At 36.8% G+C, this 26,016-nt stretch overlaps 1 protein-coding gene across 6 annotated transcripts in view; it reads right to left on the reverse strand.

The window, feature by feature from the left end:
• LOC145687959 (ubiquitin-like modifier-activating enzyme 1) overlaps positions 1-26,016 on the reverse strand; it is a 163,155-nt gene that overhangs the window by 47,220 nt on the left and 89,919 nt on the right. For all 6 annotated transcript variants that reach the window (XM_081761561.1, XM_081761562.1, XM_081761565.1 and 3 more), the window contains exons 3-8: positions 20,675-20,809; positions 14,257-14,454; positions 11,688-11,820; positions 8,233-8,477; positions 2,733-2,894; positions 1,121-1,234 (exon numbers count right to left, since the gene is read on the reverse strand). In XM_081761561.1, coding sequence (XP_081617687.1) covers positions 1,121-1,234; positions 2,733-2,894; positions 8,233-8,477; positions 11,688-11,820; positions 14,257-14,454; positions 20,675-20,809 — 987 coding nt within the window. The remainder of the gene's footprint in view (positions 1-1,120; positions 1,235-2,732; positions 2,895-8,232; positions 8,478-11,687; positions 11,821-14,256; positions 14,455-20,674; positions 20,810-26,016) is intronic.

A 26,016-nucleotide genomic window follows, 5' to 3' on the forward strand; every position in this document is an offset into this window, starting at 1 on the left:
CGCATGAACGCTGCTCTAGTGAAAAGCACGCGATACGTGAACAAACGACGACACGAGGACTATCGTCGTGTAGATACAGAAAGACTGCCCCTTTGTTCAGTTCGCTATTGTGTATATGCCCTCGAGGCTGGAGCTCCCTGCTGATGACGTATAATGTCAAGCTCACACTCTTTGGTTGAGGAAGTGCGGACATTCCGAATTATCCAACCAGAAGTAGTCAATGACAAGGCAGAGGTGTTATTGCAACTTTCCCGTTTTTCCGGACTCAAGGAAGTGTTCACAAAGGAAGTCATTGTCTCTGCATCGTATGTCCATATTTGGCCACAAAATCTAACTAAGGTTTACCAACACAAACGAAGATGCATGCCAAAGCGATGAGAGAAGAGTTTCTAGAGTGTTCGGAATATACGAGGGTTGGTTAATAAAGTTCAGAATAAGTCTATTCTTCCTATATTTCCTTTTAAATTTAAAACATTGAGCTTTAGGCTGACGACATTATAAACGGATATATTGATTTTTATATTTCTTGCCAAATTTTTATCGCAGTGAGTGTGAAATGCTTCCTATCATGGTTCCGGTTCTGGCACCCAGTAGTCATCACATGTGCTTTCGCTTTGTTGTGCATGGTGCAATATATTGGTATAAATGAATGTTTGGAGTGTTTAGTTGATTTTCAGGTTAAATGATGCTGAATTTATATCCTATTTGTAAATTTAATTTTGTTATTTGAATTTTCGCCTATGTGTAGTTAGCGGTGAAAGAAACTATTGCTTTGTGATAACTTGTTTCGTCGTTAACGCTCGGATGAAAGATTCGATTAATGACTATTGTAATGTTTGCTCTACTTGGATTACCATCCTATGGAGTAAACATCACAAGCACTGTTGTAATTGCTTTTACTCGCACTTTCCATAAGAACGTACAAGGATCAGGCAATTTTCAACTAGTTTTTCTCGTAAGCAGGGTTTGTGCACTTACATGGTTATGGTTCTTAATCATTAGGAAAAAAAGAAATAAAACGGAAAACGAACAGAACACACGAAAACATGGGTAAACGTTAAATTTTACACACTATCTTAGATATGCGATTCGTTCAATTAAAATGGGTCAGCATACTTACCGGTTGGCACAGATCTTCTGTTACTTCTGAAAGATCTTCGGGTAAACATTCTGTGGCATCAAAGTACAGCCATTGAAAAATCGGGTGGAATTTCCCGCTGCACGCCTTCATTACCTGTAAAACACACGCTTAATGAATATAAAGTGAAATACAAAATCAAATTCATTTCTCCCAAACCAAAATTAGTACCATCTCCCGCTTCCTTCAACACCTTATTTATTTTCCGGTCAATGCAGTCATTTTCATTCATGCTTCTTTATATCTGAAGTTTAAACGCTTATAGTACTTCTTATCCCTTTTACTTTCGGGCGACAATAGAAGGAAGTACGAAGATCTTACAAAAAGTTTTAGTGGATTTACGCATTTCATATCCTCTACATGGAGAAAAAGTGACTTATGCATGTCTACCCACTCGTCCCAATGCATATACACTCACCTACACGCCATACCGTTCAACGGTATCCGGGTCAAATTTGACTTTGTAAGATTCTTCATTTTTTTAAAGGGTTTCTTCCTACCCTCAAAACTATCAGAACTATGCATATTATAATGGAGACTGAAAACAAATTGCGAACTTCTAGAAACGACCCCAGCGATTTAGTTCATATTTCATAAATTTAATTCATAATTCTACAAAGTGTCTTAAGTGATTTTTTATGAAGATAGAATTCACAAGGGGTAGTTGACTCTTGGAAATACGCGTTTTTTCTGGAAGTTTTTGTTTATTTTCAAAAACAACACAGACTATTTTATTCATATTTCATTAATAGCCCTACAATATGGCATAAGTTGTTTCTCATAGAAGTTTCCACAAGGAGTAGTTTACTCCTGGGGTGCTTTCTTCAGACTGACTTCTCCGAAAATGACTATTATAGTTTTGTTCAAGCCCGTAACCTTTTATTTCCGTAGTGTCCATATGCCTGCCATCATAAAATGCAATACTTCGCACGAAACATTTCACAAGCTACTTAAGAGCCTGACTTCCTAAAAGTAATACAAAATTTACAGTTTTTCTTTTGCTTGTTCTTCATAAGTGAAAGGAGACAATGAAATGCAACTTACCACAATCATAGATAATCTTATTCTACAAAAGAAAATATTAACCTGAAGAATTTCCAGTGTTGCCAGAATAGCTTTTCCCAAAAAATCTAAGTTAAGGCATCGACTAGAGGAACAAACTTAACTGCATTTGATTACGTATCATGTTGTTTTGCTATCCTGTGAGCTATTTTTTAAGTAATAGCTGTATTTAGTTTGTAATAAACAAAATATTTTTAACCTTCAGTTATTAAAATTAAATAAGAATGTTACTTAAAAAGTAGTTCACAGTATACCAAGACAACATAAGAAATCAAATGCAGTTAAGTTCGTTCCTCTAGCCTCTTCCGTAACTCTCATTCTGGGGGAGATGTTATTCTGGCAACACTGAAAATGCAGGTTCATATTTTCTGTTGTAGAATAACATTATCTATGATTGTGGTACGCTGCATTTCATTATCTTCTTTCACTTATGAAAATCAAACAAAAGCAAAATGGTAAATTTTGTATTATTTTTAGTAAATAAGGCTCGTAAGTCGAAGAGCTGTGTGTATGTATTATAAGCAGAACTTACCTCCTGCGCCACTATTCCTCCAATAACAGCATTTATTGGACAAATATTGCCTGCGCAAGTTTTTGCGAATAACTCCAACAGATCTGTGTCCAACGATTCCACTTTCTTGATGTTTTCTCCGTTTAATTTTTCCGCTAAGCTAACAAATTCGGCTGCATCATCCTGAAAAATAGGAATAGGATTATACAATTTTCAGTGAACTTAAGAAGTTTGTTACAGAATTCTCCATGTCTGTGTGTCTGTCTATTATTTGCGATATTTTCAATTTTAAACCCTGCATTCGATAGAGCACCAAAAACAATCATAGAGTGATTAAATTTTTCGCGTTAGTCTTACAGTTCCCGAGATATTGGCCAAAAATGGCCGCTTTACAGAGATTTAAGGAGATATCTCGGGAACCGTAAATTGTGGAGATGATATTGATATTGATCAATACCTAACAAGATGGTAAATATTTTGGTATAAAATAGTAACCGGTGGCCACTGTCCAGTTAGCCACTGGTTTGGCCATTGGCCATCAATTAATATTGGTACCAAAATATTTACCATCCTGTTAGGTATTGATTAGCACCAATATCATCTATCTATGACTTATCGTTCCCGTGATATTGGCCAAAAAAATAGTTCCGATTTTGGGAGTTTTAAGGAGCCATACGTCGGGAACTAAGTCATAGAGAGATGATATTTTGCAATTTTTTGCGAGAAAGAACAAGGTGTGGATAAAAATATTTACTTTTACATGTAGAAACAATCACAGTTACCCTTCTCGCTCCATCTCTTCATTCTTTTTAAGTTCGTTCTGGCAATGCTCTTGGAGCATTCTCAACTGGTTAATTATGTGTTGATGGCGAAAATGTACAGGTAAAGGAAAAAAGAAAGAAAGGAAAAAAAAAAAAAAGAGAAGTCCAGACGTGATATTTAGGATAGGTGCACATGTAAATGTGTATATATGTGTAGTATGCCCATAAATGTCGCACTCATGTTTTGGATGTCCTGTTGCAAGAACTGACTGGTCAACGTACTGAGTAAGTAGCGAATGACATGCAGTAAGTAAAACAGCGCAAGTAGGCAGTGGGCAAGATGATGATGACATTAAAACGGTAGACTTTTATGGTAGGTATGCTGTGTCAAATGTAACTAGTAAAAAGTGTGCAACTGCATTTCGGGCTATAAATACACTGACAATAGCAAAATGACAGGTGACACGGTTTGTGTTGGACGTCAAAAGAAACGTAAGTAAACAATTCGCACACCAGGAGCTTTTGCGGAGAAGCGTACAATAATGATATGAATCACAGATATATCATCACACAGACTCTCACAGCAGTTTCAATTTTCCCAAACAAACAGCTGTGAAAATTATGAAACAGGATTTACAATTGCATCTGGACAAACTAACAGTGAAACGTCAGTTGCACAAAGTTAAAGAAGCAATACTACTGCAATTCTGTGAATGGTTTCCAGGAAATAATGTACCAGGAATCGTCAAGTCGAGATATCTGCTTATTTCCGATGAAGCGTGTTTATGGTTATCAGATTAGTGAGTTTCAGAATACGTGTCAAACCGGAACAAAATACACAAGTGTATTGGGAAATTCCATTACCTGATGCTCAGATTAGATTGTGGTGCACCGTGTCAGACTATTGTATCACATCTATGTATTTTCTATTAAAACATTCCCCACCATTACGCGAATGTAAGTTTCGAAGTTTCCGTGAATAAACTCTCGCCAGAATAATTATAGGAAGTGCCACTATCAATGTAATTTCTAAAATTCTACTAAACAGGATCATCAGTAGTAGAGGGACGACCCAGCCTCGGCACTTTTCTGATCTGTGTGTGATTTTTACCCTTGGGGTACACTCGAAGTGTACGAAAACTCAAATAGCTGAAAGGGTGGGGTTTGACCTAAACTTGGCTTAAATGTCATCAGAATTGTCACCTAGCAGCTTAGTGATCCCGAAAACTATTGGATTCGACAGTAATCTCGATCAACCCTTCCTCTCATGGCAATAGGGACTAAATCTGAACTCTAATGGTATCAGGAGTGTCACGAATTACCTCATGACCCCCAGAACTATGGATTCGACATCGATCATTTTCGATCAGTCATCCCCCTCCTATGTGTGCTAAAGGTTCCTACCCCCACAGTATTCCTTTCCAGGTTGTAAATGTATTTACCAAATTTGTTTGAAATTGTTCCTAGTGTTCCACAGTTATATACACACAAACACTACATCATAGGTAAGTAGATAAATGCATGATGAAAGAGTGATTGTAAATAATACTCCTCGTGTTATAGATACTTTATAGACATTTTTTTTGTTCCAAATATTGTCAAAACTACATTTCAAGCAAGTCCATATTGACGGTAGTTTATTTGTAAGTAGTTATGACATGTAGACAGAGATATTCCACTAACAATCGAACCCAAATAATGATCGAAAATAGATGAGTTCATCACTTGCCTATTTGGATTAATAAAATTCTAAGAGCGAAAAAAACTAACGCGACTGTTCCCAAAATCAAACTCATTCCCCAGTTCATCACGTCTGTGAGATACTCACTCCAACACACCACCTCCTCACCAGTCAACCAATTTTACTCTGAGACCAGTGTGCAGTCATTCAGATCACTTCGTGAACGAAATTTTGTGGATGAACTCAAATCTTTCCACCATTTACCTATTACTGCATGAAAGTAAAGGTGACCACTTCATCAATGTCTAGGTTATACTACTGTAGTTAGACACGCGAAAGAACATTCAATCACGGCACTAGTAAAAAAACCGCCTGATTTCTAATTGCGCTTTTTAGACTAACTTGAGGATGCTGAGTACAAAGAAATTATTTTTAAACTTATCCATTCATGCGTCACAAGGAAGATGACCTCAAAGTTGGAGTCTTTGAAGTACTGCTTATGTCGCGTAACACCATACCCGAACGAATACGTTTAAAAATAGAAAGAAGTGTAAGCAAAAAGGCTTATACTCACCACAAAAAAAAAAAACTTTCTACGATTACGTAGTGCTTTCGGAAGATCCTTCTCCCATCATAAGCTTAAATTCAATACATTTTTAAATCATTTTAACCATTTTTTACTTTTTCCATATTCCCTGCATGTTTTCAATCCTTTTCGAACTGGATTAAGCTGATGGTGGAAGAAGGATCTTCCGAAGGCGCTACTTAGAAAAATTTTTTGGCCGAGTACAAGCCTTTTGCTTACATTTCTTTCTAAACATCACCGCTCGCAATACTGTGATACGTCTAAAAATAGTTCCACTCAATTTATCATCCTCAAAATAATATAAAAGATGCAACTAGAAATGTATCCAAGCGTAGGCACTTTTACTGTAAGCGATACTTCAAAGACTCCAACTTTGAGGTCAATGTTCTTGGAACGCCATGGACGGATATGAAGAAAATAGTTACTTTGTACTCAGCGTCCAAAAGACGTAATTAGAAATTTATCCATGCGTGAGTATTTCCTACTGATGGCATAACTGAATGCTCTTTGAACGGGAAGCTCACTTTTTCATAAAAACAAAGGATACGAAAGGATTTTTTTTTTTTTTTTTTGAATTACATATCCTAAAGAAGATGATTTTTTTTCTTCCTTTTTACTTCAAAAACAGTCTCACGTATCTCTGAAGTTAGGGAAATTTAACTTGGGACGTATAACTATTCAGTTAAAGTAACAAGTGTTTGAGTTTTCGAAAATTCTGTTTTTAAAGGGGAAAGAAGAGCAATTTATACAGCATTCAAATTTCAGATTGTCTATCCAGGAAATGCCCAATGTAAGGACTCACTCAAGTGGGTTGCGTGGAATTCGGTATGTAACTTGTTCATTAAAAATGAGCAACACGTCTTTCGACAATTCTGCTCCAAAAGGTCGAAAATTCACCTCAAGTTTCCTGTTTTATTAACCCTTATTAATTTCAAAGAAAGGGCGTTTCTGGTAGTCATGTAACATTTTGGATTACCACACCCACACACATATATATATAATATCGTTAAATCACACACAAAGAGTGAGAAGGTGAATGACTGGACCGTGATTCAAACTCAGGATCTCCGGCATACGCATGCCGATGCGTTAACCACTACTCCACTCAGTCCGCTTCCTAGAACAGCCACACACTTTCTCACTCCTGTAGTCAGTGCTCTCCATTCAGGCCACATGTATAGTCCTTAAGTCCATCTCAGCCCAGTTATTCACTTTTTTGCTCTTTGTGTGTTATTGTGGTCGCACCTACAGAGGATCTCGTATCGGTTGTTTCCTTTCATTGTATATGAAATTACAACTGTCAAAACGTGTTCTCAATATATGGACACTAGATTGTCCAAGCACAGTACCTACGCTGTGGTGCAAGCCATGTGGTCTGAGGAGAGAGAGAGAGAGAGAGAAAGAGAGAGAGAGAGAGAGAGAGAGAAAGAAAGAAAGAAAAAGAAAGAAAGAGAAAGAGAAAGAGAAAGAGAGAGAGAGAGAGAGAGAGAGAGAGAGAGAGAGAGAGAGAGAGAGAGAGAGAGAGAGAGACTGTTCTGGGTGGCGTAGTGGTTAACGCATCGGCACAGTTTGCCAGAGATCCCGGTTTAGTCATTCTCTTTTTCACTGTGTGTTTATTGAATTCACACCTACAGAGGATCTGATATGTAAAAAAATAGTTGAAATTGGTTTTACTTTTTTCAGTTTGGGGGAATCTCAGCTATCTCCTCTCTCGAAACGAACAAGTTTAGCTAGAAAGAAAAAGTGCGGCCAACAAGAAACTCCTATTTCATCTCCCCATGAATTTGCCCGAAATTGAGTGCAAGCGATAGCCACCGATGCGTACAACATACATGTGAAGGAACCAAAGTGGTCAGATACACCGTTGCTGCGATATCGTGTTCCAAAGGTGCAGCATCTAACGAGATGGCACCAGTATCGAGGCGCTGCTGCGAGATCGCCTCTTCACGCCTCGAGGGTATCTGTGTAAAGTGTGAAGCTAACACGTTACAGTGGTCACAGACATAATACCGTATCGCTTTAAACTCGTTGATGAAGCTCGTTGTTTCTATCTTTTCCTCTGTAGGATGTTGTTCACACGTGGCCATCATTATTTGGTTCTTCTCTTAGGGTCATAATTATGAGTTTGATGTGCCCGGTCATCGATAGTCCAACGTTTCTCTTCGCATTGAAAATGCTTCCGATGATTAAGATGTTTCTGATTGAGTTTCATAAACTAAAGTGCCTCGTGGACCTTAACTTCGATGCTGGCGCCATCTTGTGTCATATCACCTTTGGAACGCGATATCTCAGGAACGATGCATCTGACCCTCTGGTTCCGTCACAGGCGTGTTCTACGTATCGGAAGCTATCGACTGCAATCAGGTTCGGGCAAATTCATGGGGAGATAGAATTGGGGCTAAACTTGACCGCACTCTTTCAGAAATTTATCTGAAGTTAATTATAGAGCTTAACCTACAGCACTAAATATGTAAACAAAATAAGTATATTTACCTGATTCCATGGCTTTGGTGGTCTGCCATGCTCCTTCATGAATTCAGACATCACTGCGAACGCCAGATGATGCTGATCACATCTGTCGAACTTTCCGAAATCAGTTATGACATATTCAGGCTCTAGAAGGGCATCTTTTAACGGTAAAAAGTTAAGCTTTTTGGGCATTTTAACCTGAGTAACCGTTCCTCCGCGAATATATTCGCTATAGGAAGTTGTATCACCAATGCTAAAGGTATATGGTCCTGTAGAGGAAAAAATAAAAGGATATATTAGTAATAATCAAGTTCAAAGTAACATATAAGTTCTAACAGTGGATGAGTAGCTCTACCAAATGTGAAACTACTATAAAATACCCACTATGATAACAAAGTTGTCAATTACGGAAAATTTTTCACTAGTTTGTAGATTTTGTCAATGAAATACTCACATCGTATGATTATGTTTACACAAGATTTACACAAATTCTGGTATTGATTTCCTTGAGCTTTCAAGACTAAGTAAGTAAATTTTCCTGACACGCACCACCACAAATATTATCATTCATGTAATCCCTGATTATCTACAATTAACCTAAATTTCTTTCTTTTTTTTTCCTGTAGTATTTAAATTTTTTTTAGTTATTTTTGACCACCACTCATTCTAGCTTTGGAACTTCTTGTATAAAATAAAGGAAATTCTGACCAGAGCATATAATATCTAGTAAATACTGTAATAGCGTTGAAGTTTCGGTAAACTATCTTTGATTTCATCAGACACATCATCATCTTCCGTTTTGTTATTGTTCTATTTTCCATTTCTTCTTCCAACACTTCAAAATGTAATCTCTTCTTAAGTAGGGAAATATTGCTTTGACAGCTACACTAAACATCAGTATCCTCTCACTTCTTCATGATAATGTGAGATAAAGGCAAAAATACTTTGCGAAACCGTAACTATTTCTATTAGATATATACTCTGGTAAGAATTAGTCTTTCGTTATTTTTGTTTCAAAGTTTCCTTATTTCTAAAGCCCGGTGGAGACACTCGATAGAAAAGGTGTAACAACTTTTTCAGCCCAGCCATCCTAAGTGATGATTTTAATGGGTTTCCCCTCATCCACACCAGGTGACTGCCGGGATAGCACCTACCATATTGGTCCCAGATCCCCTTTTCTTCCTTCCCTGGATAAAGTACTCGACGAGGGACATCATCCCTCATACGCAATGGACTTAAGGCACAGATGCCTGTAATTCCCAGACATATGCATAAGTGAATTTATTTCTAGAGGTAATTAAGTTTTTTCAGTCTTTCTGAATCTCTCTCTAAAGTGTTCTTGATATCTCAGGAAGAAAGGAAAAAATTCTGATTTATAAAATATAGCAATTTCCCTGACTTTCAGCATATTCTGAGGCATTTTCCTAACATTTTAATTTCTCTGACTTTCAAGGTCAGTGTGACTCAGTAATCTCCTTTTTCTTTTATCTATCTTTCTTTTCTGCACGCAAGCAATAAATTGATATGAAATATCTCTGTTCATCAAGGTGTTTGTTACATCTTACAGTATAACTAGAACAAGCAGAGCTATAAACAGTCTTCAGATCCTGAATTACTATCGTATGTTTATTCGGTTGTTCTTGTGACTTGTTTGTCAGTAACTGAGGGAAACGGGATCTGACTATCTTGAAAACAAGAAGAGCTACAAGAAACGGACTTCTGATTTGGAATCAACACTTGTGATTAACCAGCCGTTTCCGAAGTCACTCCTGTCTAATAGCAACATTGTCAGAATTTTATTTTGGATGGAGTTGAATTGATTTTGAGTTTAACGTCCCGTTGAGCAGCGAGGCTATATGAGACGTGGACCTACTGATTAACGTGGAATCCGAACCACATGAGCTCTCGGCGGGAATCGAACCCGGATCTCCCACGCCAAAGGCGCGTACGCTAACCGCTTAGCCACGAAGGAGCTCTTATTTTGGATGGAATTCGACTAAAGGTTTTATTTATGTAAGTGTAGTGATCTTTTAGAGTTTGAGGTTTTATATACATGAAATATGCATATTAGAATGTGTGTATCAAAAACAGCACCCTCCATTGGGTAGTCACAAAAGGAGCTGCCCAATTTTTTAAATGTAAATAAAAATTTTAGGGCGTTTTAACTATCTTATGAAATACACGTGAATCTTACGTAAGACAAGTGATCCTATTGCCTTCTCGAATCTTTCAGTCCAGCCTTGTTTTCATGATTTTTTTCAAGCTCACAGGAACAAAAACAATTGTAGCTCTTATTTGAATCAAAGTTCCCTGAAGTCAGCAGGATACTTCCAGTGATCTGGGCGCTCTTTCAGGATTCTCTTCTAGATGGATTGCCTTCAAGGTATATACCTGCATTTCAAATCTGGACCTACTTCAATATTCAAAGTTACTGAAATCTTAGGTGTTATATGCTAGGCTGTATGACAATATACTAGGCAGTATACTGTATATTCTTTGGCTATATACCAGGATACATTCTTACTATGATTGTAAAAATCATATCAGCCACTAGTAATTTGGAAAAAGTAATCTCAAGACGCAAACGGAGGAATACTAATGAGACAAACATGATACCCTGTGGGCACCTGTGACTTAAATAAATTAAGGCAATTATTAACAGCATACGTGTGACCAGTTGAAAATACACTAATTAGAAATTAAAATATCTCGGCAACCAATAGCGATAAGATTGTTCAGTTTACCTTCCATATCGTTCGTATCACTTTGACTAATGTTTGTAGTGAATGGTTAGTCTGTGACTATTGTTTGGATACTGAAGTTTAGTAGAGGCAACGATAGGGAAGTTGTTCAATTAAATAGATACAATTTAAAGAAAGTGGGCCTTTTACAAGCTCATTCTAAGTGTATTAAGAATTATACAAAAGGTACCATTGTGTGTATTATAATTTGTTTGGAGTAGTTGAGTTGCTACTAACACAGTGGATTGAAGTTACGCTTTACGCTTTTGTAAAAGGCGTAAGGTTTTTGCATGTCAGCTCACTTAGATCGATTTGTTCACTGATACCTACAAGAAACAATAAATATATGTAACTCACGTATTCGACAGGATTCAAACCTATTTTAATATTATTTAAGGGAACTGGATAGCAACACTAATTACAAAATTCCCCCCTCAATAACTTCCCCTGCAAAGAAACTACTATCACATCTTGCATATTGTTGGAAAGGCCCTTCCATCATCTTTCAGATGTGCTATGTCTCGTCTGTGTAGAATAAATACAGGGTAAGTAATAAGCTACATAACAAAAATGATTCGCAGCTTGTCGCTCTCAAATAGCTGAGAATAGAACCCATGTTCATACGAACTATTTTTGCTTACAATCCCCATAAGAACATTTTCCAAAATATTGCCTTTTCCCGCTGAAACATCTTGTATGAAACACTTAGATGTAGAAGATATTTGAGAAATAGGTTACCTAAAACTTTTATTCTCTTTGGTTCACAGCCATTCAGTTCCACCATTCCTTGGACCTCTGTAAATGTCACATAGTCTCCATCTTCAAGACCATGGCGAGCATCGTCCAAACACGTCACAACACCTTCTGATTCCTGGAAAGCAAAAGAAACTTAAATATGCTCTCTATATACGATGAATATTGTAAAACTAGTTACTTTCTAATTTTACACATTAAAAGTTTATTGGTTGGAGGTAAATAAACTTTTGCGCACTAACCAATCCAGAAATATCGAATACGGAATTTTTGAAGACCAGAAATCTAATTACTGATTCTAAAACTGAATACAAAAAGTAGAACGAACAAATCCATGCACTCTTGCTGGTGTCAAAAGTAGCGAAATTGCGAAATTACTTATACTTCACTCATACAATGATTAACACCTGACAAGTTGTCGATAAGTACAAAGAAATATATCACAAAATTAAGTATTTCTAAACCAAAAACGTAACAACAAAATGCGTATTGTTCCTCTATGTGGTTATTGACTGAGTAAGCTAACTCCCTCGATGTTTCTTTGCACACAGGTTTGTAAAAGCTATACATCTTTGTGTACAAAGTAACGCCGTGAAACTGACGTAAGCAAAGTCAAACAAGTAGAAAATGAAAAGAAATCTTTCAGTTTAACGTCCCACGATTATGACTGTTAGGCTAAAGGAGATAGTGTGGATTTGAGGAATGTCTGATGAACCGTATCTAGCAACCCGTATTTTCCAGTGGACCTCGAAGGGGGAGACTGAAGTTCTCATTCGAACCCGATCGAACACTATGGGTATGTTTAAGAACGTCTATTTCTCGCCAGACCACAAAGACACCGATAGATGCTCTCGTTGCAGCTCTACACGAAGAATATGCTACCAATTTCCAGGAAACTCTCTGCCACCGTATCGAAAGTACGCTCGCGAGACTAGACGATAATGCCAAAGGATGGGCCAACATCGTATTATACACCACTATATGAAACCATAAAATAATAATATATAATACATGGAAATTGGAAGAGGCTATTAGTATTAAAGGTTGCATAGTTTCCACTGTATTACATTTTCATTAACTTTAAAACATGCTAAACAATCTAGTAAACTTACAATCATTAGAAAAGATGTCACGTAATAATTTAATGAACAAAGCAAGGACATACTCACTGGATAGTTATATATTCAAACATGACAACAAAGACGTATTTAATAGAACTTTATGATGTATGAAAATTGAATGGTAATAATTTAGATGGAATTAACATCTTGTATCTTCGACACGCATCCACTCTCCAGTAGCAAAGAGGTAAGGCTGATATTTAGTATCTCCCCCAATCTTGCACATAGCTGAGCTAGGGAAAGCTAGCGAAGGTAGTTAGAAGCCCCCAGGGTACTTCTACCTTTATCACAATTTAGACAAAAACAAGGTACTCGGTTCTGGAACCATGCAACGAGTTGAAAAGATACTAAATGCCATCCAATAGGTAAAATCTACGGCAGTTGAACTAACCCACACACACATGAAACGTGAAAAATATATGCCCAATTCTAAGGTCTCAACAACTCACTGTCGGAGTAAGATTTACAGATTAGTAGCTTAGATTTAAATTAGATAAAATATTTGAATGAAGAGTCATACAATAAATTTATATTTTCTCAATAACTTACTTTCAAGTAAGCATAATGTACAAAGAGTTTCTATCACTCACATCCCCCGAAAAAGATGAAGGAATGATTATTTCTAAACGTTTAACATTATTTCTGATTGTTTATCAACTCTATAGAAATATTCTGAGATGTAAAATTGAGCAAAGTGTAGAGTTAGCTTTACCATAACCTGACTGTGGAACTACCAATGTCGAATCAGTGTGTTTCATGAAAGGACGTGGTGAGTATTCTGAAAGCAAAGCCTAAACACAATTACAAAGTAAATATATAAGAAGCATTGTTATTGTCTTTGTCTAATTTCCCCATTGTTATGCAATCCATTAATACTCATGAATATGCCTCGTTGTGTATATATCACATTGGCAATCGAAACTTCAAGTATTAGAACCACTATTGTTCAGCACCATCATTAGTCAGATATAAGCCTAGTAATCAACTTTCGTTATTACTGTGAGCATTTGGAACATGGTTAGCTTTTCTGCTCTAGAGTTACATGCGCAAACGAAACAATGGATGAAGGGTTCATTTCTTTCGCATCAAAATTACCTCTTATGGCACACGGACTATGGCCGGCCGGGAATCTTAGTTTGTGATGTGTTATCAGTATCTTTATTCCAATAATAAAAATATTTGAAATAATCTCAATACCACGGTATAAACTTGAATGCCATTATTTAGGATATATCATTATTATTCGAAACTCCGCAAACGTTAATATGTAGCGACACCTTAAGTCTACATCGAAACAGCAGTACAATCATGTGATTCAAAACCATATATACATATTACACCTGGTTTATAAATAGATACAAGAAAATGCACTGAACACCTTTTCTAATTACCTTTAAACATCCTAAAAATTCATTGAGGAATACAACTCTTACCTTTGAAACGCTTGCAATCATGGCAGAAATTGGTTCTTCTCCATTCGTATCCAGTACGGAGAAAACTTCTCCGAAATCACAGAATACCTGGGCAAATAAACCTCTCGAGTTCGCTATAATAAGAGCAACATTATTTGCCCGTGTCATCTCGGCGATGTTAAGCTGTTCTTCTAACGTATAATTCACCAACACAACTACCTGAAAGTAAAACACAAATTCTAGAATAATTTTCGATAAATAAATATATCTACGATACATTATAATCGAGTCGACTGTTTTACATGGCACTAGTCAAAGATGTGTTTATCAATATTGCTGAAACGCTTGGTTGGTTGGTTGGATTAGAGTTTAACATATTTCAACATCGAGGCTATATGTGACATGCACCTACAGTTGGCAATCAAAACCGACATAATGTGTTCAAATTTCAACGCCTTCCCATTAGGAGGTTGTGCACCAAAGGCGTACATGTTAGTTATTATTTCACCGACGGGGAGGGCTTACTGAACTTTATTTAATCACAAAAACTATCAACATCGTCAGCCAAGTCCTCTACACTCCTTTCTTAAGTTTCTAAACTTAGCTAGTTTTAGTCAATAAAATCCGAGGAATGACATCCCTAACTTATTCTGTTGAAAGAGAAGAAAAAATTTGTACCTGACTGAAGATATGGTCATGTTAGTATCAGCTCGATGCTTTGTAACTCTTCCTTGAGTCTGTTAAGCAAGGAATTATGCCATACTAGAAAGTTTTGGGGAAGATAATTTTCCCCTTGTGGATCTGGATCTACTCTCTCAATAAATAGCAGCATTTATGTTGCAAGTAATTTCTCTAGGTGTGAAGTGATGCTGCTTCATAAGTTATTTGTATAATCAAAATCTCAATTTTAAAATATTTCTCTATTTTGTATCATTCGAGGGACTAATTTTAACACATCTACAGTATACCGGATCAGTAAAAAAGAAATAAAAAATGTATACTCACTTTCAAGTGCCATGGACAGTTTATTTTCCAACATACAAGGTTAAATTTCTGAGAAAAGTAATAATATAATACAATTTGAAAAATAAATGTACTTTCTGTTCAAACTGAATATTCCAAATGATAAAGTAAATGCTCAAAATTATAGCCTTCAGCATCGATACATCTGAGTACGAGTTACGACTGCTTCCGCACTCCACACCAAAGTGTCCAATTGGAATTTCTGCGCACAAACGTTTGACTTTCATCCTCGAAGTATGTTCAGTATGCGTAGTAGGGCGTAGTTTAAGAGAGTTTATCTAATCTTTTATCATGTTCCATGAGAAAAAAAACCGACCGGCGCAAAGTCTGGAGGGCGTACAAGACACTCGACCTGGTACATTTTAATCCAGGTATGGTTGCACAGCCCTATGACAGTGCGACGGGGCGCCATCTTGTTGGTAATAAAAGCTGTCAATAGAGACCTTGCACATGTCAGGAAAAATGGAATTTGCAACCATTGTTAGGTAAGTTTCTTCAGTTACAGTACCGTTAAAACGAGAACACCCAATGAGTCCCCTACGAGACAAACTACACCACACCACACATTCACACTAGGAAAATTACCATTTATTTTATTTTATTTATTTATTTATTTTTATTATTTTTTTTTAACAATAATGGGGGGATTATCTTCTGTCCAGTACACACAATTATACCTACTGGCAGTTTCACTAAGTTTGAATTGTGCTTCATCCAACCAAACAATGCTATCCATGAATTCCGGTTCACGTGTGTGTAACCATCTTCTGAACCTATTCACAAAACTATCCTGCGATCTGGGTCGTCGTGACTTCAGCTTCGGAATGTACACATGCACCTTACCTTTCTTTAGTATGCGTAACGCACTCATAGCACTTACACTGCTGTTATGTGACCCTTGGCTTGGAGACTTTTGTACTGAACGCTGAGCAGTTCCAACACTGCAACTTGAGAATTCAATATTTGCAGCCGTGCGAGAGGTCGCTCTGGTAGTCCTTTTTGCACATCACACAGTTTTTCGAACCTTGAGTTTGTCTCCTAGACATGTAGTTGTTACCACTGAAGGTCGATCAGTCCCATACTCACGTCCCCACAGTCTCTGCCGCCGCAGCAACGTTCTCAAACTTTCAGTACCATTTAAGAACCTGCTTCCGCTCTTCAAACCTCAAATGTCCGTCCGCAATGTTATGTTATTCTTTTGCCACTAACTGGGTTGTGCAGCTAGACCAATGACTCAGCTGCCACCTGTTGAGGAACCACAGCACTTTTTGCCAGACATTTCCCCTTGTAGCTTGAAAAAATTTCTTTGACAGTCTAAAGTGTGTACACTTTTTTCTTTGTTTTTTACGCACTCGGTATTTGGAAGGTGAAATTTTCATCTCCGTGAACTCATCTAGTGAAATCCAGTTCAACGTCCAAACTGCTTGAGTTACTTCACTAATTTTTCAGTTTTACGTCCCACGAATGGGTTTAATCTAAGGGAGACTAGAAACGAATGCTGGAAGAACAGTGTGTAGCATTCATGCCTTAAGTGGGATTCGAACCTGCAACTGACAGGTCTCATGACAGCCAGCTTATTGCCTCAGACTATGCTACCTGGCTACTAGAATAGACAACGAAAATGTGAAGGCTATCTCAAGCTTCTCCCAACTTACATTATAAGAATTTTACTGTAGTCTACCGGTTTCCCTACATTACACAACAATTTGCATAAATCAATAGTGTTTTCTTGTTTAGGACCTTGATATTTTCAATAAAGGGGTTTTGAATTTGGACTACATTCTGAACAAACTAATTAACAAAGATGTAACCAATCCAGCAAGGAAAAAAAAAATCAGTGTTTCCTTTCTGTAGAATGTGGTGCAGTTATCTATTCCTTCTTCACTCTTTATTTAGCCAAATATAAAGACGCAATCTATAAATCAAATTTTGCACACAGAAAAACCTGAAATACTTCGGAAAGGTCTGAAGAGGGTAAATTGTTAACATGGAGATGACTTTTTTCTACTACATGTTACAATAGGCATACAAATGGTTATGAAAATAACGGAAACACTTGAAAAAGTAACTTAACCTGGTTAATGCGATGTGGGACTACCGTTAGCCTGCAGAACAGCTTTGATTCGTCATGGAATGGAAACATGTATCATAAATAGCTTCTAGACAAATGTTATCCCATTCCTCATACTGTGCAGCACTCGCTTCTGTCAGCGAGAGTGAAGGGAGATATCTGAGCTCTAGAATGGACGTTCAATAATGTTGAGGGGTCTGGGGATTGAGTGAACCTGAGGAAGTGTTTTTAATTAATCATAACATTCATGAAACCACGCCTTAACAGCTTTAGAGTTGTGAATTGGCGCATTGTCATCTTAGAAGATTGCGTCATTAGAAACCGCCAACAGCTTCCCAGGAGACACAAGAACCTCTGAACTGCTGTTCGAGAGGAGTGAAACCAGCAGCCCCAAGAGCTCGTCAATAACTTGATCTTCAGCATAGAGTGTCAGTGCCAGACATGTGTGCCAGGAACATTATCATGTTTCCGGTGCCACCAGTACGCCTCAGTATTTCTGTTGTGTGTGGTTTGGTCATTTTCTTGCGTTTGTGATATGTAAACCCGCAATCATGGTTTCTTGCCAATATGGCCGGTTCCGTGTCATGTATGTGAAGTGGCTCCCTTTGGTGTTTTGGAGTGACTTATTTAGGTTTGTCGTGCCCTATATCCTTGAACAGTCATTATGCTTAAGCTTTGGACACCAGTGTAGTTGACTAAAGCTCATCGATACATACGAAATAATATCTAATGATACTTTTAGAGTGATATAAATTTTTATGTATGCTAAGTTAAGGCATACGAAATACCTAATTGTACTTGTAATATAAAACTGTCGACGTAGAATTTGCATTTGAAAATTTTGAATTTTTGAGTGAAACAATTCTCTTTTCTTTTGCGACCTAGTGTGAACTATGAATAATTTAGTGTCACGGATTATTTGGTCATGATTTTGAATACGATTATTTACATTATTATTATTATTCTAATAAATCCAAAATTTCTTCATTGGATGTGCCTTACAAGTACTAAGACTCTCGCATCTCCTCATCTTACGTTTTAACCTCCTATGAGACGTAGAAAAAGGTTATGGATATCCTTATGACGCACATTCGGCAAGGTGATACGTGGTAGGCACATCCACTTCAACATCACTTCTCACAATGTAGATTGGAATATGCAATATGTAATATATACAAGAGCGTCAACTGATCAATTTTTGGCCCACGGATTGCCTGTGTTAAAGTATGTAGTAGAGAGAGTGGCGAATAAGTAATGACAGGTAAAATTTATCACAGATTACAGTAATTAAATACTGTCTCTTAGGTGTGTTTCCTATAATACACGGAGAAAAAATACGTCTAGGATGTTGATCTGGCGGTTTCACCAGGGTGTGGCAACATTCTCTGTAATGGTATACCAAACATGCCGTACGTATGTTCCCTATGTATTCAGAAGTCACAACGCAAGTACGTTTGTAATATTCAGAATACGTAGGGAACATATCCTATCCATAACAATCTGTAAATATTACAGAACAGACCGGAAATTTATTATCAGCATCAAATATCCATATCTGAGATGTCTTGACCAAGCACCCTCCAAATTATATCTAACATCCACTATCATTTAGCACTGATATTTTGTTGCTTCCAATTAATCGTATTCAAGTTGAGAATTCCTATAATTTAAAATAAATTGGCAGAGCTCTTGTTGCCATCCTGAGAAATAAATCTGTGCTCTAGTGAATTCTAAGCGTCGATCGTATGCAGTCCATACATACGTATTTATATAACCCGCATAGGCATAGGATCGACAAGAGTTTATGACTGAGACCAGCACAGATTAAACTTTTTTTTTTTTAAAGGATTGATACGAATCATTTTAGGACAGCGACGTAGGACCGTAACGGCATAGATCGATACCGGTGTAGGATAGAAACAGGTTTCTCAGCTGAAGTTTCAGTCACATGCCGGTTGAGACGGTTTCTTTTCTACGCCGCATTCCCGATTATCAGACTTTAAAAAATGTAAGAATGTAAAGAAAACAATGAAAAGTAATGATGTTTTTTTCATCATATGATAAGCACGTTGAAGGAGTTGTTCCTATTGCAACGTTTTGTAGAATCCAACTTTAAAGTGCAGGCCTTGTTAGCTTAGCTGATGACAAAAGTGAAACCATCAAGTATTAATGAAATGCTGAAGCTTCATGAGTTGTCAAACGCTCTCCCTAAAAGGAAGGAGAGAGGGAAGCATTGATTCAATATTGCCTTACGAATTTAACTTGAGGAGTGGTAATCAGTACAGCTTCCTATTTTCTTAACATCGAAATACTGCAGCAATCAAAGAACAATACTCATGTTCTTCTGCGTACTTACTTAGTACGTAGAAAACACTACTTTGTAAAATACTCTGTGTTGTCGAGACCTTCCTCCATTATCAAAGAATATATATTCAAACACGTATTGACTTAACGTTATATGGCGAATCGAGCAAAATTAAAGACATGTAAATAACAGCGATTACGTAACAGTATGAAGTACTTCCTAGAAAATTTCATATATATACTTTCGATTCTTCTGATCTGTAAAATTATTATTTTAAATAAGGTTTGGCTGTAAAGGTTTTTCCACGTTTGTCGATCTTCAGATTCCTCTTTTAACTCCCAATATTTTCTTCCATTCTTTGAATCATCGATCAGTCGTGTTCTTCCCATACCTTGCTTTCCTTCCATCTTTCCTTCTGTGGTATGAAGAAGACAATTTGTTCGCAAGATTTGTCCAATCCAATTGGCCTTCCTACGAAGAATGCTGGCTAGAAGTGTCCTCTTCTCTCCTATCAGTTTTAAAACATCTTTATTTGTTACCCTCTCTGTCCATTTTATCTTCTCCATTTTCCTCCAACACCACATTTCGAAGTTCTCTAAATATTTCTTCTCTAACTTTCGTAATGCCCAAGTCTCTGAACCATACAGTCTAATGCTCCATATATAGCACTTGACCAACTTCTTCTTAAGTCCAATATTGGGCTTGCTAGTTAAGAATGATCTTTCCTTGTTGAATGCTTCTTTGTCGAATTCTTGATGATCTGTTTGGTACAGTAATCTCTCGTCAACATACTTCCCAGGTACTTGAAATGATCGACCTCTTCAAGTTCTCTTTGTTCTATTTTAGGGCGCGTTTTCACAGGATATTCTCATGATTTTCGATTTTTCGATGTTTATTTCCATTCCACATAGTTTCAAGTGTAAACTATTTTGTCAGTACTTCCTGAAACACTTTTAAAAATGTGAAAAATTAAGGACAAAACCGAACGGGACATTTTAATACGTATCTCTTCATCTGATCCTAAATATATTCTTACTTACTCTGAACTTTTTGATGAAACATTCTGTCAAAGAACCTGTAAACGACTGCGTGGGAACATAGGTGTTCAATTCTGCCAAGCGATGGCAACACGCTTCTGCTCTGTTCTTCCCTAAGTCATCTTCAGTTAAGTAGAACTGAAAACAAAAAATGTATTGTAAGTGCAAGAACAATATTATACGTCAATAACACAAATATTCTTATTCTGAAGAAACTATCATTAAGTGATTGTACTTACGATGTGACAGCTAAAACACATTAAAATCATGAATGAATGTATTCGTATGTTTCCATCATCCACGAAACACTGGGAGCTACGTGAATTAACGATAAGTCTAGAAAATATACGTCTAGAAATAATAAATCAGAGTCACTGAGATGACCGCATATCACCGTATACTTGCGCCATCTAGCTGGTCATTGCTTTAAGAGCTTTAGAGCCAGAGAATTTTTTTTTTTTTTGAGGGTCACTTACACATCATGAATTATTACTGCTAACAAAAAAAAAAAAAAATGCGATATGAAATATAGCATCTGCTGGCAGGTATCAAAAAAAGAAATTAAATGTGTAGCGTGTGAATTATGGTAATTTACGTGAACCTATATTACAACAACATTCACTGAGACGACTCAACTGGAGAAAGTAAGTTTCGATAATCTAACAATATTTATTACATAATTTATATTTATATCATTATAATTACTCAAAATACTTTAGGAAAGTTTGTAGAAAGATTGCATATCTCGATATTCACATACAGCATAATACAGGATTAGCATAAATAATTCATTCGTTTTGAAAAGGCTATATTTTGAGGAGTAATACACGTATACACATTAATTCAAAATGAATTAATCATTTATGCTAGCCCTGTACCTGATTTTCAAAATTCTATTTACCGAACTCTCCTGTGACTATGTAGTTAGCGCAAGCACGTTCGGCGTGAAATACCCGGGTTCGATTCCCGGTGGAAGCTCATGTGGTTCGGATCCCACAATAAGCAGTAGACAAACGTCCCATAGTTTCGCTGCTGAAAGATCCAAATGAACCTATCACTTAACATTATGGTTTAGGAACATTGAATGTTACTTGACACAATCAAAAGTCGGGCAGTAAATAATGGGCTATGAGCTGAAATAATTCAGAAGCTGAAAACTTCAAGATTTGCTTTAAAGGTAATTTCAAATACACAGGTCTGCAACCAAAAAGCTGTTTGCATAAGTTTAGCTGATTTTTACGCTTCTGTGTGCACCGAAGTAAAAAATGACCCCCCCCCCCCCCGTTTCTTTCTGGGATGTCAAGTTTTTGCACAATCGAAATGTAATGTGATGTGATCAAACATGTAGTTGGAAATCGCTAAATTGCAAATGTATCACACGAAAATAAAAATGAACATGGAAGATTAAATATATTTGTGCTCCACAAAACCTGAATATACATGTATATTGGTCCGGATGGGGATCACTGACACATCGTAATGTGTCATGAATGAGAGTACGAGATTACAAAGACAAACCAAAAACAATAAATCTGTTCATAAAACGAATTTAGTAAGATTACATCTTAGATTTGTAAAACGTTGGTAAGTAGTTCTAGCTACACTGTTTGTTGCTAAAACACTACGAGTAGTTGGGTTTTTGTTGACCTTGATATTAGAAAACACATATCCTACAAAGTCTTCACCAGTTCAATCACTCCAACTCAGAAAGAGGCTTCGGTTGCCTTTACTGTGGTCATCAAAACGTTTTTGGGAAACCGAAAGGACCCACAGTACAAGGTAATGGTGGGAAAAAATGTTGTACGCGCTCCGAAAGCTTGGCTGCTCCATGAGCTTAGAAGTCCATTTTCTCAACTCCCACCTTGACTACTTTCCTGACAATGTAGGAGCAGTAAGTGAAGAGCAGGGGCAGTGTTTCCATAAAGATACCAAAGAAATGGAATGACGGTATCAGGGAAACTGAAATGTTACGATGATGGAAGACTACTGCTGGATGTTGTTTAAGGATCTTCCGGCAGCCACCTACAAAAAACAAGCTCCAAACCAAGTTTGATCTTTATAAAAGACGACTTCACAAGCAATCTGATTGAGGGTGGTATTACTTTTTTGTCTTCACGTGTGTGCGTGTTTCTGTACATTAATTTGTGTTACGCTGTTAATGTTGTCTCTGTAAATCGCATACTTGTGTTCATATTTTTGTTCAACAATGACCACCCGTTTGTTCGAAACCTAGACGTCCCAGAACAAAACTGTTGTCATTCCTGAATTCAGCGCACCCAATACATACGAATCAGTTAACTAAACCAAAACAGCTTAGCATTGTTTTATTTTTGCAGACCTGTGATATTAGTCTCCTGAAATCACATGTAACCTTCATACCAAAAATGGCGTTTGTCTTACATGTACACTCATGTCCAAAATGATTGTCCCATATCTATAACTGTCTTTTTGTAAGAATATAATTTGATAATGATTTTGCAGTGTACTTTTAATATTGTCTATGTGTATAATCAGGAAATTTATGTGTGTAGTAAATGTCATAGGAAAAGAATTATAAATATGAAAATTAGAGTGAGTAAAACAAAACGTTGCTAAATGGTCAATAAAGTTTTGTTTTCATTTTATTGTTCTTATTTACTGCTCTTTTGACATGAAATTTGCCATACACACAAGTCTTTGCCGATTATACGAATTATTATAAGAATTATCGGAAGAATTCGTCGTCAAATTATAATCCTACAACAACATATTTATAGACATGCGACAATAATTTTGAACATGAGTGTACATGGTCCCACACTTAAGCTCAGAACTAAGTTATTTCAATTATGTACAAGAATTTTTTTTCTAGAAACAGTCTTCTATGACTTTCGTCTATACTATTTGATCATAGCGTTGTACACACAACGCTATTCTCCATGCAATTAAAAAAAAATCTTGGGTTGCATAAGATTTTCTAAACTCCAACTGAGATTACCAAAAATCGAAACTAATATAAATCGTAACTAATTAACCTCAGCTTAAAAAGAAATCGTTCAAATCAGATTAAAATTAACCAAGAAATTACACTTTACAAGTGTTTGGAAGAGCTTCCGTCGAAATTATCTCCAATCTTCGTGACCTTCAAAATGGAACTCTCAAATGAAAATATCATACGAGCTTCAACTCCGAAATGGCTGCTAAAAATGGTAACCAGACACGTACTGCATATTGTCCATTCTTCTTTAATAACTTTCATAGGTTTATGGAGATTTACTCCTTAGCACTGTTCTGCAGAACATGTATTGACAAATCAGACCATGGATAACAATATGCACAAAATATGCTTTTAACTACTTTAACTAAAAATGCAGTTTCGTATTAAAAGGTACTGTAGCTTTTGCAATTACGCATAACAAATAAAAATAACATCTGGCCAAAGCATTTGTTTTACTGAATATTTTATGTCACAGACAACCGAGGTTGACAAGCGTTCTTTACATTGTGGACCGGACTAAGGAAACTTATTTCCTCAATAACAATTATGCTGTAAGGTGATCTGCTTTACAGATGTGGCTAAAACCTACACTGGGGTACATTTGTATCCTCCTTGGGTATCTATGTTACCATATTTGTTTAAGTATTTTATTCTTTGATTTTTGTTCAACGAAATATAGAAGAAAGAACCGGGAATATTAGAGCCTATTTTAATGTTTCGTTGCAATATTGCATTCATATTTTAATATTGCAACCTCTCCTGCCACAAGAACATTACCAAATTAATACAGTTCTATAGCGTATAAAAACATTTCTGTTCTGCTAACCTCACCTACATAAACTTAACATAAAGTAACCTACACTAACAAAACCAACACAACCTAACAAAGCACAACCCAACATAAACTAACATACCAATATTATCGATGCCACAAACAAGGATGTTTCTAATTACAAAAATTTGTATTGGGGTATATTTGTACCCCTGTTGGTGGGAATCTGGAGTTAAAAAATATCATGAGTATCGGAGGGTTAACAGATTAAAATTAGGGACAAAAGTAAGACACCCGTATTAGTTTCTTCTTGTTAAAAAAGCTCGAGACACAGAACGCCAAAGATGGCTTCTTAGGCACCATTCCTCACGTGCGATTTTCGGCAAAATATTACACTACTTTATCTCTGGAACGGTTCAAGGTATCTTGTTGCATTTTGTCATATTTTAAAGATAAATTACTGGTCCCAACACAAAGAAGTTTATTTAATTCTTAGACTGATACTGTAAAAAAAATCAATTATTTTCCCTGCCCTTACTTTCAAAGTACTTTTCTGTTACATTTACGAGTCGATTACAACGTTATCACTATCGCTGGAAGCAATCCTGGAATATCTGTTGTGGATGCTCCGGAGCTCCCTTGCCGCGTATCATCCTGGATGGTGTCGACTCGTTACCCTTTCAAAATGGACTTAAGTGTAGGAACAGAAAAAAAAAATAGACTTAGATCCTCCAAATCTGGGATGGTGTACGACAGGATTTTCTTTTTTTCATTAAGACAAGTGCCAATATTCCTGATTTGTGACACGGAGCTTTGTCGTGTTGCAACGCTAGATAGGCACTTGTCCGATCGTTTACGATGAACAGAAATCGCATAACCGTTAACATAGCTGTGTACACATCAAGTACTGAACATGTCAGACACTCAGCAGCACTTTACCCGGAATCAGACCTGTCTGCCCTTTTTGGAGCTTGAGGATCCAGATAATTTCTATTGAGACATTAGCTTGATTTCCGAGTCGTACCAGTAATCCCACGATTAATGATCTGTGATGATACTGGCCAGGAAAGTAGGAGATTGTTTTCTTCAGCTTCCTACTGATAGTAATACGAGTGTGCCTCTGGTCCTGTGAGAATTCTTGACATGAATTTTGTGATTCACGCCGCATTCCTTGGTTTTTGTGTAAGATTTGGTGATATGATCCGATTTAAATGTTTTCCCCACAATTTTATACGCAATATGTCGACAACTGGATCTCAAAAATGCATTGACCAGGACATTTTTCTCCTCATTTCAACTTGCAGACATCGGAACGTGCGATCACGACAGCGATCATCCTCCATTAAATGTTTCCAGCTTGAAAGCGTGCAAATCACTGAAAAGTTATTGCGCGACTCGCTGAACGCTACCTGCAACTTTTCGTGCGTTTTTGTACCAGTTCTTTCAAGTTTAAAACAAAATTTAACGCATCTGCTGGTCCTTTTGACCACTCGTTCCACAATCTGACACCAATCATACCCCTAATAACGTTTCACTCAACAATAGATGGGCTCAGATGAGCAATAACTCATAACATCGTGGGATGCTGCAACGTGT

This window comes from Thermobia domestica, chromosome 6 (assembly GCF_964235325.1).
Source record: "Thermobia domestica chromosome 6, izTheDome1.hap1.1, whole genome shotgun sequence".
In the NCBI taxonomy this organism is placed as follows: domain Eukaryota; kingdom Metazoa; phylum Arthropoda; class Insecta; order Zygentoma; family Lepismatidae; genus Thermobia; species Thermobia domestica.